The 18,517-nt window shown below is 34.8% G+C and overlaps 1 protein-coding gene across 2 annotated transcripts in view; it reads left to right on the forward strand.

Annotated features, from left to right (window-relative positions):
* Positions 1–1,543: 1,543 nt before the first annotated feature.
* Positions 1,544–18,517, forward strand: part of LOC106062818 (myb-like protein X) — an 18,020-nt gene continuing 1,046 nt past the window's right edge. Inside the window, exons 1-10 of one of the 2 annotated variants that reach the window (XM_056033530.1) lie at positions 1,544–1,617; positions 4,404–4,456; positions 4,932–5,002; positions 5,134–5,386; positions 6,755–6,857; positions 8,459–8,661; positions 10,008–10,131; positions 10,869–12,105; positions 13,394–13,627; positions 14,603–18,517. The exon at positions 14,603–18,517 is cut by the window's right edge and continues 1,046 nt beyond it. In XM_056033530.1, the coding sequence (XP_055889505.1) occupies positions 4,410–4,456; positions 4,932–5,002; positions 5,134–5,386; positions 6,755–6,857; positions 8,459–8,661; positions 10,008–10,131; positions 10,869–12,105; positions 13,394–13,627; positions 14,603–14,715 (2,385 nt within the window). In that variant the 5' untranslated portion in view covers positions 1,544–1,617; positions 4,404–4,409 and the 3' untranslated portion in view covers positions 14,716–18,517. Of the gene's footprint in view, positions 1,618–1,937; positions 1,996–4,403; positions 4,457–4,931; positions 5,003–5,133; positions 5,387–6,754; positions 6,858–8,458; positions 8,662–10,007; positions 10,132–10,868; positions 12,106–13,393; positions 13,628–14,602 lie in introns of those variants that run through there. The other variant, XM_056033531.1, reaches the window with a different exon arrangement.

Below are 18,517 nucleotides of genomic sequence, written 5' to 3' on the forward strand. Positions count from 1 at the left end.
AACGACAATCCAGCGCACTTACCGCACGAACAAGCAGTTTTTCTTCATAAGCTTTATCATTACTTCCCCCCACCACTGTTGTGCATATCTAGTTAGACATGGTCTTGTACTTTGTGCACATAGACATTGACAAGTGGGGAGATATTACTAACATGTTTGCAAATCTTTTTATCTAATATTATTTCAAATTCTATTTAGTATAGACAGTGTGTGAACCTTTTTCTGGTAGTCAAGAGCACTGTAAAAATGTTCAGTTTCTATTATGATAATTGCAAAAAATATTTTTCAAATCAAGAAGTTTCAAAGAATCAACTTTCCAACCATCAAGTACAAATTTTGATTCTTATAATATTGTCTCTAATCTTATAAAATAAAAATATTACTTCAAAAAAGAAGATGATTACCTCCTACACGTCATGCATCTAGACATGCATGTTAGCCAATGACTTAAATTCTGCCAAGTCATTGGTTTTCCTGCCTGGCTCAGGCAACCCATTCCATGCTCTAATAGCACTAGAGAAGAAGGAGCATATGTACAAATTTTCCTAGCATATGGAACAAGAAATGTGCCTTTATTTGTGTGTCTTTCTGAGTATTTTATTAGGTTTTGTTTTTGTATTTATAAACATGAATGAACAATCCAAAATTATTACATGGGTATGCATAGGACGTAGGCTAATTGTCTTCTCATTTGAAGGAACATCTGTAATTTAAAGTTAATTTATTCTTTCCTCATTAAGTTTAAAATGAAAAAAACAACAACAACATTTAAATGGATTTTACTTATTCTCTATTTAAATTGGTGCAAATTTAAAAAAAAAGGGGGGGGTAGCCTTTTTTTTTCTCATTTATTTTATAGTCCTATAGACTCATTTTATGAAAAACAAAATGATTTCTCTCCTAAATTGCACTCATAACTTTGATGTGAGTTTATTTATTTATTTTTAAAATTAAAACATGTAAACAGTTTTATAAAAAATGTGTCTCTTTTCAGTAACAGTACGATTGTTGCAAGCACAAAAATTAATGGTTGCGAGTTATAAAATTAAATATCTACAAAATTCAATAAAAGAAATTGTAGAGAAATGTATTTATAAAAATGAATTATAGCTATAGCTGATAATTGTAATTCACTTCATTCTATTAATATTTTTCGAATGTTTATCAAACTTTTAAAAATACTTAGATTATATCAATTTTCCCCCGAAATCATTTACATATAGATTTTTTCCCTTTCACATTAAAGAAGAAAAAAAGACGAAATATTGACATCACTACAACAGATTCGATTTTTTTTGAAGGCGTAAAACAATTACATTTTGTTGAGTGTAATTATTACATTCCAAATTGTATTGAAACAATAAATTTTGACTAATATGGATAATATTTCTAGATCTAGAATCTATATTTCTTCTTTTTTTTTTTAATAAGTTCCATTCATTCATAGATTAGATCTACATCTAGATCTAAAATCTAATTGTCCTAAGGCAGTTTGTGTTTTGAATTTTTATTTATACTTAAATATAGGCCAGTGATAAGGATTCTTGCCTGTGATGTCAAGGAGTATTTACTATAAACAAAGATCGTTACCAACAGGGCAGGATCACAGAGCGTCTGGTTGGTAACAATTTATTTGGCAAATATTTTGAAGAGATTGCCCTACTGATGCTTTATTTAGATTTAATGCCTTCACACATAGTAACTTTATAGATCTGGTACTAGAATCTAATACTGTAGACACAAGTCAGTAGTGTAATAGTCTAAGTACTCTAAGTCTAGACTAGATCTAAATTAGTAAATTCACATCAATTGAAATTCTAATCTAGATCTAGATCTTTGCAGACTCTAGATCTAGTAAACTCTAGTTAGATAAGATTCTTTGATTGTACTATTTTATTTTTCTAGATAGATAGTTAGTAAGATTAAGATATTTAGAAAATTTTAGATAGTGGTACCAGTACCATTTGTCGTCTGAGTCGTAACCAGTTAGAGTAGGTGAGTTACCTTGAGTAGCCTAACTTTTTTGTTGAATTTGAGGTTTGTTGGAATGATTTGCATTTGTTTTGTTTTATTTTAGATAGATTAGATCTAGATTATGTTATTATAATTTTCATTACTTAGCCTGGATTGGACTAAGTGTAGAAATCTATAAATTATTAAATAAATTATTAAATTAAACCATTTTATAACTTATAACAGATTTCCTGCGCCGCCTGATTTACCAGGAGCTCCTGGAAATCTCCTGAAATTGCAAAATTTACTAAAAAGCCCTGGAAATATCCGGAAATTATTAAAATCTTTAGAAAAACCATACAAATCTCCTGAAATATATAGACAAAAATTGTCATTTTGTGGTGTCATTCTATATGAAAAAGGACAATCCTACGCGCGATAAAAAGGACAATCCTATGTGCGATAAAAAAACTACATTATCCCACAATTTTGGAATCTGGTGAAAGAAGCTTTTCGTGCCTCAAACTAATGAAGAATTACTTGTGGTCAACAATTCTCGAAGATAGATTGAAGCATTTGGTAATTCTTGCTATGAGCGTGATCTATGTAGGAAACAGAATTTTTATGATGTACTGTATGACTTCACAACATGCAAGGCTCGTAAAGTAATTCTGTACGTAGTAAAGAATGAATATAAATGCAAAGACGAATGTATTTTCTAATATAAACTCTTAATTTTCACTTATAAACCGTATCCCTACCCCAATTGGGCCCCTGCTATATAGTGACGGGTGAATATAGAGTAGATTATTTATTCTCCTCCCCCCCCCCCCTCTTTTTCGCAGCTAAAACTATTGGGTTAGAAATAAAAAAGAGTGATCTTTCCATGACTTCTTGGTCACAACGGTTAAGTCTGCTATTTTGTGACGGGTGAATACTACTTGTTCTCCGCCCCCCTTTTTTTTTCGTAGGGTAACTCTAGTTTGTCTGACTTGCAGAAATAAAAGAGTGATGTTGCCTTGACTTCTTCTTGTGTGTCCAAACTCTTGAGCCATGAAGAGAATTATATATATAGATATTAATTATTAACCATATATCTAATCTAGGTTTTTTTAAATTAAAGTATTTTTTTTTTTATTTTTAAAGTATGTAAGACTCTAAATTTGGCTAAATTCTATTATAAAACTTGAGGATAATAGATCTAAGTATGTGATGTGATAGAAACTGTAGGCTCTAAGTGTAACTATAGCCTAATATGCTAAATGTACTATAGATACTAGGATACCATTACCAGCACTTCTCAAGAAAATGTCTGACCAAATTTGATATGTAGATGGTATGCTCTAAACTCTCAATAATACTTTTGTGTGTAGTGATAGATATAGTGATGATTAACAATTTCTTACTCAAAACATAAAAAAAAAACCTAGAAGAAACCCACTCCCCCAAAATGAGCGGTAAATTTTATCACAAATAGGCATACTCAGACTTAACAAGAGCAAAACCATGATAGTAAAATTACTAAACCTAGAGACACTCCTGGACAGAAGATTGAAAATTTAATTTACAATAATATATAAGACTTGCAGAGATATAAAAACATAACCAAATAGCATAATCAGAAAGACATGAAGATAATAAGATTTTTCTTGTTTTGAATTCTAATATAAAAACTGTCTCTTTCTGGCTGCCTTTTCAATATGAAATTGATTGTCTTGACCAGCTATGAAAACAAATAACTTAAGAAGAGTTTAATAAAAATGGCTGGCTGGTCTGCACGCTGGACTGCTGTTTGGATTTATCTATGGTCCTGGGTTCCAACCCTGCCAGCTCCCATCCCCCGTTGTCCTGCGGGAGGTTTGGACTAGGAAGTAAACTAATTTTAAATTTTGAAGGAACATCCGAAACATGTTAAACATTTTTATACAACATGAGTAAGCCACAACAAGATGTTATATTATCTTATCCTGTAAAATACAGACATTACTACCAAAAAGAAGATGATTATGTCCTACGCATGTCACTAGCTCAATCTAGTCATGCATGTTAATCAATGACTTAAATTCTGCCAAGTCATTGGTTTTCCTGGCTGACTCAGGCAACCCATTCCACGCTCTAATAGCACTAGAGAAGGAGGAGTATTAATACAGATCTATCTTAGCATATGGAACGAGGAATGTGCCTTTTTCTTTTAGTCTTTTTCAGTATTTTATAAGGTTTTGTTTTTGCATTGAAGATTATGGGTCATTGTTTTATGTTTATTTGCTATTTTACTTTGAAGTATTCTATCCTGAAGGGTTTCTAAATTGAGTGATTTTACTATTAAAGGTAATGTCTGTTTTAACTAAGAAAGCATTAAGTGTTATTGCTAGTGTGCCTTTCAATCCTCTGTCCAGGAATGTCTATAAATTAAATTGAACTAACTTGCCAACTCTTTTCAACGTCTACAGGATTCAATGGGGAACTGTGTGTCAGTCAACAAAAAGAAGGTTGTACCAAAGAAGTAAGCACTCTATTACATATCAGAATAAGAGTTGGCGAAAAAACAATTTTAAGCTAGAAATGTATAATGCTAAACTGTGCTTTTAACCTTTCTATTTACGTATAATGTATAGACTATACATAATCTATAATGTGGTCGAGAGGCTAAGTGCGCTTGAACTTGGCTTGGCTTGGCTACCTATGAAGGGGGCTCGAGATTGGACACCCGACTCGGGCAGAGTTGTGTTTACTGAGCGCCCAAAGGCAGCACGAAAAAAACCTTCTCCTAGATACCCTATCCCCCCACTGGTCCACAAATGAGATTGGGCCTTTGTGCTCTGAGCATGCTATAAGCATGAAAGTAGTGCTATATAAAAGCCATAATTTATAATTTATTTATTTATCCATGGAGTTGTCAAATTAAAAATTGTTAATCTGGTTATATATATATATATCTTTTTATTTTTAACTATTAAGTGCTGTTTTAACTTGTGCAGGCAAATTACATTAGCTATCGTAGGATTAGATAATGCAGGGAAGACAACTCTATCTTCTGTTCTCTTAGGCGGTGAGTCTTTTGTTTCTTTTTATGTAATTGTGTAAGTATTTGTAACTTTAAAAATTATTTTTCAGCAATGTTTAGAAAATTATTAGACCAAACAGTGTATATGATGGCATTCACTTATTACTTATGTTTAGAAAAACCTGACCCTGACCTTGCTCCTACTGTTGGATTCCGCAATGTCAAGTTCACCAATTCAAACTGTGATGTGACCGTCTTTGATGTTGGCGGTGGGAAGAACATCCGGCCCATCTGGAAAAACTACTTTGCTGAAGTTTACGGGCTAATGTTTGTGATTGATTCGACCTCCGAGTCTCGCCTGAAGGAAGCTAGAGATGTTTTCAAAGAAACGCTGAGCAACACAAAAGTAGCTGGAAAACCTGTTTTAATGTGAGTTTATGCCAAAATACTGTAATACATTTAAAGTTTCACTCTTTAGCTAATATTGCCTGTTGGGTGGCAGAGAAGATATAGATAAGATAAGATCATTTTATTGAGAGGTTTTGACTGACTAGAATTTTTCAGTCATATTGATGCTATATGTTTTGTATAATGTGTTATCGCCAACTAAGATTTGATTAAAGCTGTTTCATTGGGTCTGAATTTTTAAGGGGACATTTTAAGTCGCTCTCTTCAAATGGTGAAATCAAAGTTAATTTATGATAGTAAGGGTCACCAGCTCTTGATTTTTCCTCACCGTGCTACAGCCTGGCAGATCCTGCGGCGCTACTGATCCCAAACTGTATTGGATATTCCGTTCCTTTGGTCACATCAGCTGTGTGGAGAGGGGGGAACTGCTGTGTGGGCGACATCATTCCGACCATAAACAATGCCCAGGCTTTCATCTCGCTATCTGTGTCTCTCCAAAATAGGGCTCCACAGCCACATGAGGACGTGTGCTCTGAGATGAACCATAGTCGTTCTACGACTGAAGGAGGCCAATGATGAATGATGATGATGATAGTAAACTCTGTAACACATTGTTACAAACTTAACAATTAGAAATTCTTAACAACCTACACATCTTGCTTGTTTTATACATGTTGGAAGTTCCTTCATAAATGAAGATTATCAAGCCCTAGGTGTGACCTCTTGTTGGATGGCGGTGGGCAGGGTTTGAAACTCTGGAACATTGTGGTGACAGTCTGAAATACATACCACATGACCAGGCAGCAACAGCTAAACACTTAAAATAATAAAAATAAATATGTCTACCATATACCTTCAGCAACTTACTTCATTACAAACAAAAAATGTTTTCAGAACTTGTCGTGGCAAAGAATCGTGACAAATCTTTTCTGTTTTGAGTGAGTATATAAGTAGCTCACTTGAAGCCAGTCTTCTCTGCCCGGAACCATTCCATCTTGACTTACTGATTCCTAGGATGGTGAGGTTGTATCTTTTCATCTCAGCTGCCACTTGTGCTGTCTTCCCAGTCTCATACATAATCCGGACATTTCATGTAGTGATGGTAGTGATGGTCCTGGTAGAGATGATGTTCTTCGGCCTGTTGACTTTCAGATGACTCTGACTTTCACTGACATGTGTCATAAACCTTCCAGCTGAAGGTCCAACTTTTCCAAGGTCCATGACGTCTGTTGATTTGATGTTTCTGTAGCTAGTGTTTTTTTCGACAGGGTAGGGTAGCTAGCCCACGCCCAACCCTCCACCTTTCTCAGCCGGGTTTGGGACCATCCTATGACTGAGCTATTTCTGTTTTAATTTATCAAATAATGTTAAGTGCTTCTTAAATTTCAGATTGGCTAATAAAGTGGATAAAGAACACATGAAGGAAACAGAAATAGTTCGAGGACTGGACATAGAAAAAACTGTCAACAGCAACAATTGTCCTTCCAAGATGGTAAGATCATTATTCAGTTACAGCTTGGCACGAAGGAGGAGCCAATGTGTTCTTCTTGAAGCTTTAAAACTACACTGCGTTTTTTACCATCAGTTGAACTGATATAAAAAAAAAAAAAAGGAAAGTTCCCCTTTCAGATCTTGTGGTCTATAGGGCAGATGATGTAAAGGTCATCTGTTTTCTGTGGCCAACGGTTAACGAGGGTGTCATGTGGCCAGCACAACGACCAACCGCCTTTACTTTTCCCTAACTGATGTCAGGTACCCATTACAGCTGGGTGGACTCTGAGGCGCCCAAAGATCCCGAAATTAAAAATTCCAGTTTTCACCAGGATTTAAACCCAGGATCCCCGGTTCAGGAGACAAACGCTTTACCGTTCAGCCACTGCACCTCTGAACTGATAAAGTGTATCTTAAATTGTCTTGACATATTTCAGCTGTCCTAATATTAAACAACTTCACTTTTTAAAATGTATAAAACAGAACAAATCATAGAAACTGTGAATACTTTCTTGGTAAATACAACAGGAATAACTTACACAAGTTTAAATCACACAAGTTTAAATCACACAAGTTTAAATCACACAACTTTAAATCACACTATTGTATCTAATATATATATATATAACAAAATATATTTGCTTTGTTAAACTTGTATAATTTAATGAGTTGACTTGGTACATTTTATAGTGTCTACAAACTCTAGTCTATTTTTATTCAGAGTCAACAATACCACATTGTTGTCTGACATCAACATTTTATTTCTGTCTACGTCATAAGTTTAAGAGTAGGTCAAGCCTCTTTGCTCCTCCCATTGTAACAAGTATCTGATAAACTACAGATGTTTCTTTTTAAAAAGATGAACATGTTCTTCACATTTCCACAAGTAAATCCAGAAGCTAAGTTTAATGAGAGATTTAAAATTCTTGAGTTTTGGTTTTCCTTTTCTGATTCAGACTACGCTTCCATCCTCTAATGAAACCTTGACAGCAAGAGTATTTAAATGAATTTGCCCTAGCAGAGAGGAGAAACACATTACAGGTCAGGGTGATGCCAACTTTCCAACTCCGGATCAGTGTAGGGAAAAAAAGAGCTATATTCACAATGACAAAACATGATAGGGAGGAAATAAAAAACAACTTACAAAAAAAAACTTTGTTGATTATTGTATTTTTAAGTTGCTTTCACACTGTGCATTATGCAGATAAATCAAACAGAGGTAACATTCAAATCACAAACTTCTATAACACAGGCCAAAGGCTAGCAATATAAGGTAGTCAACACTGATACTTAATGTCGAACAAGAAGTTTAATAATAACGCTGAGAACCGTCGAATGTTGTCAAGCTAAATCTCTACGTTCATAAAAAGCTCCTTATCTCTAAAGCCATCCATTAGTATTTTGTTTACATCGGTTGATATTTCGATATCTCACCAAAATCCTAGTCTAGTTTTTACTAGTCACGTCATTGTCTCTAAGTCAAAACTTCTCTATTTACGAAACAAAAAACTAATTCTTAATTGTGGCACAACAGTATGCAAACTTATTTTTTTTACTTTATCAAACAGAGCGATCATTTAGTTTACTTTCTTTCTCTCCCAGGTGATGGTGTCTGCACTGAAAGGTGTTGGTGCCAAGATGGACAAGGAAATATCCGAAGGCTTGACCTGGCTTCTGAATGAGATCAAGAAATCATGGGAGACTCTCTCTCCCAGAGTCCAGGAAGACATGGCAGCCCAGGCTCAAGCCCAAGAGAAGGAAAGAGAGGAAAGAAAGGCCAGAGTAAAGAAGCAAAGAGAAGAAAGGTGAGTTTAGAGTGGACATACATGATGATGATGGACCACTACTACGCCAAACAGCAGAGTTCCTTACCAGGGCACTACGGGAGACCTAGGTCTCCCTGCCTTGTCACCAATTGGAGTTCATCTCAGATGATGGACCCGAGATAAGTGAATAAATTAACAAACCGTGATAAAAAGTGACCATGCTTATTAGTAGTCTACTCTGACATTTTCCCCAATCTAGACCATGCTAAAAAAAAAAAAGTTATTCATTATGCTCTTTGTCTAATTACCTTTTTTTTTGCATGTTCCTTCTTTAATTTTTATAAGCTCTTGAGAAAAGGCACATTCCTCGTCCCATATGCTAGGACAAATTTGTACAAATACTCCTTCTTCCCTAGTGCTATTAGAGCATGGAATGGGTTGCCTGAGCTAGCCAGGAAAACCAGTGACTTGGCAGAATTTAAGTCATTGGTTAATATGCATGACTAAATGCATGACACGTAGGACATAATCATCTTCTTTTTTGAAGTAACGTCTGTATTATATAAGATAAGAAGAAGAAGTCTGTTTTAGAGATCTGTGCTAGGAACCTAAAGATTTTTGAAAATGTCAACAGAATAGAATTCTGTCACCACCTCAAAGTTGGTGCCATAGAGTAGAAACCCTAATTCTGTATTGTATATGTTAATTCCATATTGTGAATCTTATTCACAACCCATGTTGCACTAAGGTGAACACTTTTGACCTTAGGTGAACCAGAGAGTTAAAGGCAGTCAGTCCACATAGAGATCTTGTAGCAAGCACTTGTATTGAGTCACTTAAGATATAAGCAGTAGAGTTAGATGTTTAAAGTAGTTGGTTATAGAATAAGTACTAAGTTGTGATATTCGTATATTACTGTTGGATTAATACTGACCATTCCTGGGTCGAATTGTATGGTGTATTCACTATGTGGTGTTATATTAAACTTATTGTGTCTGCTACACCCAGCGTCATTTCATTATTCAGTGATTTGTAACAAGAACCCAATGTCACCACCACGCCTACATTGATAACCACAGCCACATTCATAACATATAAAATAACCCAGTGACAAATTCCTAATCAAATTTAATTCTTTTATCTCCCTTTCTGTCTCTGTCAACAACTTTTTAAATTTGAAAATAAAAATGTCCCAGTTTTTACACTATTAAAAATGTTCCATCCCAGTTTTTACACTATTAAAAATGTTCCATCCCAGTTTTTACACTATTAAAAATGTTCCATCCCAGTTTTTACACTATTACACATGTTCCATCCCAGTTTTTACACTATTAAAAATGTTCCATCCCAGTTTTGACACTATTACAAATGTTCCGTCCTTGTAGAGAAAAAGCAGAGGAGTTGGAGAGAACTGCTCGGGGTTTGCCAAAGAAAGCAGAAAGTGATGAGGAAGATTTTGTAGATGGGAACCCATTCAAAGCTCTGGATCTGGCCCAGTTGGAAAAGAAGGTTCTTTAGTTTTTATTGGCATAATTTTTTGAAAAGTAACATCATCATTATCATTTAACTCCATGTTTATCATTAAGCTCCATGTATGTCATTGAACTCCATGTGAGTGAAAGCTTTAGCAGCTCAAATCCTCTATTTTAAAAGCCCCAGACTAATACCCTTCTGTTACGTGCAGTGCATCTATTTATTCATACAGATCAATTGGCATGTGACTTTCCAGTCGTGTCAAGATGGCATTGTGTAAGTCTGGGCTGATCAAATATTTCTGAGAAATTTAAAAGTGAAATTTAAAGTTGGAATAGCTCTCTTAACAGTGACAATGTCATATGACATTGTGAATAAACTAAGCTTGGTATTTTGGCAAACAAAACTATCACTGCCATACACCTTTTTAAATCTGCAATCAATCATTTAACATAACAGCTAGTATGATTCCCTTTTGATCTCATATCAAATATACAGTTCATCTCATGTGTCAGGCTTTTGCAGTCACTTTGCTGTCATTATGTCTTTCTTAGAGTTCATATTTTAACCATCTCAAAATCTGCCTAGTAAAACTCATATACCAAAAGCAGTACTTAAAAACACAAGACTTGAGTTTAAACTTTACTAAATAATCTTTATTTAGAAATCATAACTGAGTTGTTTTTTTCTGATCTAAGGAATGAAAAAATCTTAACTGAGTTTTTTTTTTCTGATCTAAGGAATGAGGATATGAAATACATTTTTCTTTTCAGGAAAGAATGTTAAAAGCTGAGAAACACTCAAAAGACAAAAAATTGAATGCGTTAGATCGTGGCGATGGGCTAAGAAAAAGTATGGGTGACCCCATTATTAGACGGAGGAGTCTAGATAGTTCAAATACTAAAAGAAGCCTTGACGATCTAGATATTATTAGATCTACCAACCACAGCCCAGAAAAGCTTAAAGCAGGCCCCAAAATGGGACTGACAAGTTACGACCTAGAAGATAGCAGGGCCACGAGAGGAGGAAATAACAGTGAAGTCAAGCTTGGTGCCTTGAGTTTATTTGGGCGAAACACCCGCGGCCAGGCCCTGCCTCCCTTATCGCAACTCCCGCCAGAGAGTAGTGATAAAAAATTCAGAAAGAAAAAAAAGAGACTGACTGATTACAACCTGCCCGCCAACAGTGACGATGACACAAACAACAAGGAGAACAGCTCTTGGAACTCTGGGCTCTTCCTTCACGAGCCTGGGCTCTTTAGTCGAGAGTCAGAAGTGCATGAGCTAACCCCTCGCATGACCAAGCCAAAAATCAGTAAAATAGTCAACACTAGCAAGATAGATGAAGAGGAGGAAAGTTATTCTAATCAAGATACATATGACTCTAGGAAACTAGGGCGCAATAGTGATTTCAGCCGCAACCATCTTACCATAAGGTCATCGCAATTTGATAGTAAACTAGGTAAAGAAAACAGTCAAAAAGGGTATGAGACTTTCCCACGTGATTTAGACCGGGAGGATTCCATGTATCGTAGAACTCTGAAACACATCAGTCCTCCCAGCCTTAAGAGGTTCGATGAGGAGAAGGAGGGTGAGAGCAGTACAGAGAGGGATGACCTTGAGGAGGTCAGTGATGACAACGGAGATAGGTTTGTTTCGTACCAAAACCGACGTAACCTGAATCTAGCAAAACAAACAAAGAGTAATCAGATAAAAAGTAAAAAGAAACCGATTTCTAGGGAGATGGATGATGATGATGATGAGGAAGCGGATGGGGGCTACTCACAGAGCAGTATCCTAAAAGACACACTCCGGTTCCCTCGCAGTCCGAGATACGATGACGATGCATCATCTAGGGACAACGACGAGTCCCCAAGAGATCTGCACAAAGAGATCAGAGATGTACAGCAGCTCTATAGCAGTGGACTTCTAAATGGACACTCCAGTTCTCAGGTCAAGAGAGGACTCAGTGAAACGCCTACAAAGAAAAGCTCTGATACCAAAAATAAAGGTAAACCATTTTCATAAGTACTGTAAAACACTGTTTCCCAAAATGTGTGCCGCAGAACCCTAGTTTTCTGCAAGGCCTGAATAGGTGTTCCTGGAACTACTGGATTAATTAACTAGAAGCCAACATGGGGATTAATCTCTCTAAACAAATAAGCAAAGTTTTCCGCTAAACACTCAGAATGTGTGAAGTGTTCTTTTAAGGAGAAAGTTTGGGAAACACTGCTGTAAAAGAATGAAGTAAACTAATTGTTACTTTTGCTGATTGTTTGTTTGTTAAATGTTTTACATCTTTCAGATGTACTTTTAGAGTTGAAGGTAATTTACTTCCTAGTCCAAACTTTCCACATGACGATAAGGGATTTACTTTAATGCATTCAGATTTGAATGTCCAAAGCACATACCCTACAACCAGTCAGCCGTCTTCACTTGTACTTAATTATTTTAAATTAATTAATAACTTTATTTTTACTTGATATCTTTACTTTTATGCATTCAGATTTGAATGAGATTGTTTCCTAAAAATGGCTTTACCGTTTTTTTATGTAAAATTAATACAAATTAATGTTTTTTGAAGCATAGTTATTAGTCAATTAATCACTGGTAATTCATTATTTTGTTTAATAGCAACAAAGAAAACTAATACTTCAGTGTTCACAGATGTGGCTAAATTTGTTGGGTTTAGTCCCATTAAATAAATGTTAACTCTATGTCTCCCCCACGCATTCTCCAATCAAATTGATACTTTAAACACTTATTTATGTACCTAACAAAAATGAATCAATAAACAAAAATACTCAATTAGTCAATTAAAGTAAAGTAAAGTTCCCCTTTCAGACCTTGTGGTCTATAGGGCAGATGAATAAAGGTCATCTGATTCTGTGGCCTATGGTTAAGGAGGGTGTCATGTGGCCAGCACAACGACCAACCGCCTTTACTTTTTCCCCAACTAATGTCTGGTACCCAAAATTAAAAATCCCAGTCTTCACTAGGATTCGAACCCCGGACCCCGGTTCAGAAGTGAAGCGCTTTACTGCTCAGCCATCGTGCCTCCAGTCAATTAATTAGTGGTAACTAATTATTTTGTTTGATATCAAATAAGGGAAATAACATGCACATTATTGCTAGGTATAGTTTTAAGGATGGAGATTTTCCCCTTTAGACTAGCTTTTCTTTTCATATTAAGCTTTGTTTTTTAAAAAAGTATTCTTTTTTAATTTGCTTGTGTGTGTTTGATGATGATGTTGATGATGATTATTCTCTTATCGTCTGCTTTTGACATCTTCTTCCAGATGATAAATTTGGAAAAGTGGATCAGTCGAACAGACCTGAGACACGTAGGAAAAAGAAGCGCAGCATCTTTCGTTCCAATAAATTGGCACCTTCGGATGATGATGCAGATTCCACGGTGAGTGACAGGCTTGGCTCTCCACGCCTGGTTCAACAGGCAACAAAACATGACAGTCTGGCCAGACTCGGCAATGCACGGTCTACACAGTTTCATAACAATGTTCCTAAGGAGCAAGGTCAGTTACCTTTTATGTTTTGAGGCATTACGCTTATGAGTTAAGTGGTTGTGCGCAAGAATTGGCTGCAACTAATTTACGCTTAGTTTCAAAGAAAGTGCACAGAAAAACATATCAGAGTGCCAAACTTAGATATAGAAATTCAATTCCTATTTTCTGAAATCATTGCTGTAATTGTATATCAGTTAATTTAGCATTCAAATTCTTTTATTGATTACAATAAAACACAAGATCATATTTATTTAAATAAACATAACTTTTGCTTGCCGTCATTAAAAAGAATTCGGATTTTCTATTTGCCTGTAACTATTGTTACAGTTTACATGTATTCTTGATATTTAGCATCTGTTTGAAATTGATTAACTAATCCTTTACATTGTGTATTTATGTAAGGGCATAAATAAACAATGACAGTTTCTAATCATTTATGTAACAACACTTCCTGAAGCACATCTGTTAGTTGCTCTTTTGTAATGCTAATTGTGATGTAGTGAATACATAAATGAGATACAAAGAAAGATTAAGGGAACATCATTGGCCTCTATCAGGCATAACAACTCTAGTTCATCACATACAACACTTTTTCATGTTGCTGTGAAGTCCTATTTTGGAGATAGACTCCTGTCCACATAAAGATCATTTTGCTAGTTACTAGTAGTTTCCCTTTCAGACCGTGCAATCTATGGGGCAGATGATATTAAGGTTTTTCAGTTTTTTTGGCCAATGGTTGGGTGTCATGTGGCGAGCACAACGACTAATCGTCTTTACTTTCCCCAACTAAAGTCAGCTACCCATTAGAGTTTGATGGACTCTGGGGTGCCCTAAAAATCCGGCAATTCAAAACCACAGTCTTTATCAAGATTCGACCCCCCAAGATTCAGTAGCCAATTGCTTAACCACTCAGCCACCATGACACATTAATTTACTAAGTAGCCTTAATAATTTCATTGAATTACAATCTTGTCTTGGCCACAGACTTCTCAGCCAAATGGGGTCTTGCAGAGGAATTGCCTGTCATTGAGGATGACTACACCGTCAGAAGGATTCCAAATTTTGATGACAGTGATGCCGATGATATTGTTTTTTAATGTTGTTTTTTTTTTAAATGAAATTTTCATGTTAAATTTATGGACAGAAAAAAAACTTTCTCCAAAGATTGTTAATTTATTATTCCAGTAAATGTCACTAAACTATTTAAAAAGTGTAAAATGTATTTCTTTTGTATCAAATCTTTAAGTTGATTATTTTTGTTAATGATGCCATTACAAATCTATGTAAAGCCATTAACATAAATAACTTGCAAACCCCCCCCCCCTTTTTTTTTTTACTGAAATTCACTCAATATCATGACCTGTGTCCAAAAAAAAGTTTAAACCTCGACTAGTCTATTTATAGCCTATGTATTTATATTGGATTAGGACAGGAAGTTGTTTGCTTGTTTGTTTTAGACGTTCCTTCAAAAATGAAAATTATTATTTCCTAGCCTTAACTTCCTGCAGGTCGGCAGGCGATTTGGTTCAACTCTGGACTATCGTGGTAACAGTCCAAAGGGCATGCCAAATGTCTCCAAGAAGTACATAGAAACCTAATTCATAAAGCACTGGTTGTGTGTTTTGTGTGTGAATGTTGTTCCGTGTTTGCTCCTATACTGTTATTGTTATAGCAGTTATGCTGAGGTGGACCATTGTAGTCAAACTGATTTTCCATTCGTTTGGACCATTAAAATGATCTTATCTTATCTTATTCATGGGTGTTATGAAGTAATACTGTGGCCAAGGGAGACCATCATTTTAACTTCTGGCTTACAATTAGAAATCAATTTAGCTCACTTCTGGCATTTATCAAACTCTGTACCAATCAGTGTGAGCCATAATTGCAATCAAGGTTCCAGAAAATGAATCATTTTGTATAAATGTATTTTTTTTCTTCACTTCTTGTGATAAAGTCCAAAGTGTGATAAATGTCTAACTTTAGGGTAAGGGTATTATCAAAAGTTTTATCCTAAAAAATCTAAAACTAATGTTCCTCTTTGTTCTTATAATAAATCAGGAATTTAAGATTGCCTCCTTGTGATATGAATCCTCTTTGCCTTATAACTTGATAACATTTGTTCAATTATTTCAATGATTGCCATTAGAGAATGGAATGGGTTGCCTGAGTCAGCCAGGAAAACCAACGACTTAGCAGAGTTTCAGTAAACTGATTAACATGCATGACTAGATGGACACGTGAAATGTGTAGGATGTAATTATCTTCTTTTTTGAAGTAACGTCTGTAATATTCTGTAATATATAAGATAAGATTGGTTTTCCAATCAAGTGTCAGGCACAATATTTCTAACTATCAGTTTTGTGAATGTAGGCTTTTTTTTGAAGATTGGTGAATCTTTTTTTTTTTTGGAAGATTGGTTTTCCAATCAAGTGTCAGGTACAATATTTCTAACTATCAGTTTTGTGAATCTAGGTTTTTTTTTTTTTGGAAGATTGGTTTTCCAATCAAGTGTCAGGTACAATATTTCTAACTATCAGTTTTGTGAATCTAGGTTTTTTTTTTGGAAGATTGGTTTTCCAATCAAGTGTCATGTACAATATTTCTAACTATCAGTTTTGTGAATCTAGGTTGTTTTTTTTTAGAAGATTGGTTTTCCAATCAAGTGTCAGGTACAATATTTCTAACTATCAGTTTTGTGAATCTAGGTTTTTTTTTTTGGAAGATTGGTTTTCCAATCAAGTGTCAGGTACAATATTTCTAACTATCAGTTTTGTGAATCTAGGTTGTTTTTTTTTTAGAAGATTGGTTTTCCAATCAAGTGTCAAGCACAATATTTCTAACTATCAGTTTTGTGAATCTAGGTTTATTTTTGGAAGATTGGTTTTCCAATCAAGTGTCAGGTACAATATTTCTAACTATCAGTTTTGTGAATCTAGGTTGTTTTTTTTTAGAAGATTGGTTTTCCAATCAAGTGTCAGGTACAATATTTCTAACTATCAGTTTTGTGAATCTAGGTTGTTTTTTTTTAGAAGATTGGTTTTCCAATCAAGTGTCAAGCACAATATTTCTAACTATCAGTTTTGTGAATCTAGGTTTATTTTTGGAAGATTGGTTTTCCAATCAAGTGTCAGGTACAATATTTCTAACTATCAGTTTTGTGAATCTAGGTTGTTTTTTTTTAGAAGATTGGTTTTCCAATCAAGTGTCAGGTACAATATTTCTAACTATCAGTTTTGTGAATCTAGGTGTTTTTTTTTTTTGGAAGATTGGTTTTCCAATCAAGTGTCTGGTACATTATTTCTAACTATCAGTTTTGTGAATCTAGGTTTTTTTTGGACTCAAGAACAGTGCACTTGATTTTCTCTTTGACTTAGATTGTTTTTTGGATTCATTCTTGATTTTGACAGTTGAAGTTTGAACTGAGACTATCTACCCATCAAGTGAATCTTTACAGCCCTTGGGAGCATGTTTTTGGCTTAAAATATGGAGAGCCTAATGGCTGTAAAGATTCACTTTGCATGATGGGAACACAGATAAATGACCTTTGGCCTTTAAAAAATCTTTATTAATTAAGAGAAAAGGATGAGAATGTTCTTAGTATGTTTATAATTTATTGTTGATTCTTAATTTAAATAAGAGATTTTATTTTTATCATTTCTCATAGACTACATTAATTCCCTATAGACTCTGTATTCTATACATTTCCAGTTATCTCCCAATGACTACACATTTTTTAAATAAAAAACTCTCATAGACTACATTAATTCCCTATAGACTCTGTATTCTATACATTTCCAGTTATCTCCCAATGACTACACATTTTTAAAATAAAAAACTCTCATAGACTACATTAATTCCCTATAGACTCTGTATTCTATACATTTCCAGTTATCTCCCAATGACTACACATTTTTTAAATTAAAAAAAGAAAAAGAAGTTTACAAAAGAACTCAAAATAATGCTAGGACAAATTTGTACAAAAGCTTCTTCTTCCCGAGTGCTATTAGTGCATGGAATGGGTTGCCTGACTCAGCAATGAAAATTAATGACTTGCCAGAGTTTTAGTCATTGATTAATATGCTTCACAAGATTGATCTAGGGATATGTGTAGGATGTAATCATTTTCTTTTTTGAAGTAATGTCTGGATCTTATAAGATAAGATAAGCTTTTAATTCACAGTCTAATACGACCAACAACTTTATAATATAAATCTAGCTTGCCTTGCTCTGTTTTTTAATATAAAAGTACCAGTAATATAATCATTTCTAAAGTGGGGAAGAAGAGGAAACTGTGCCTCATATTCTGTTTGACTGCCCCAGACTTGCTGATCACCGTCTCGACAGGTCTGGGAAACCCAAAATTCTCGATCTCGACATTTATGCACTACGCAAGACAGCGGGCTTTCTGTCCAGGGCTTTTGCAAGAGAGGATTTGAGCCTCTCAAGCCCTCACTCTAATGTAGTTTGATGATGATGATGATGATGATGAAAGGTTATTCTGACTTAATTTTCACCAAATTGAAGAGAAACATTTTATATTCAGGAGTTTCTGTTGATTCAGTTCAGAGTTTCAAAGTTGGCAGCACTGCTTGTAATAGAGTGGCCTTGCCCTTGACCTCATTATATTATTTTGAAGTAGAACAAATATATTTTTCCCCCCATTAAATGATTATTTAATGTAACTGTACTCAAATATCAAACATATTTCATGATTAACTTATTATTATATTTTGCGACTATTGTTTGTTGCTCTCAGTAAGGTCATGGTCCGTCCATTGCGTGTACATATATACTGAAGTAATTTATTTAAACTTATAGTCCAATTTTAATTAATTATTTTTAATGAGATTCATCTCAACATGCTGTATTCATAACAGCGGTGTGCTGATAATATTCCAA

This window comes from Biomphalaria glabrata, chromosome 6, assembly GCF_947242115.1.
Source record: "Biomphalaria glabrata chromosome 6, xgBioGlab47.1, whole genome shotgun sequence".
NCBI classification, from domain to species: Eukaryota; Metazoa; Mollusca; class Gastropoda; family Planorbidae; genus Biomphalaria; species Biomphalaria glabrata.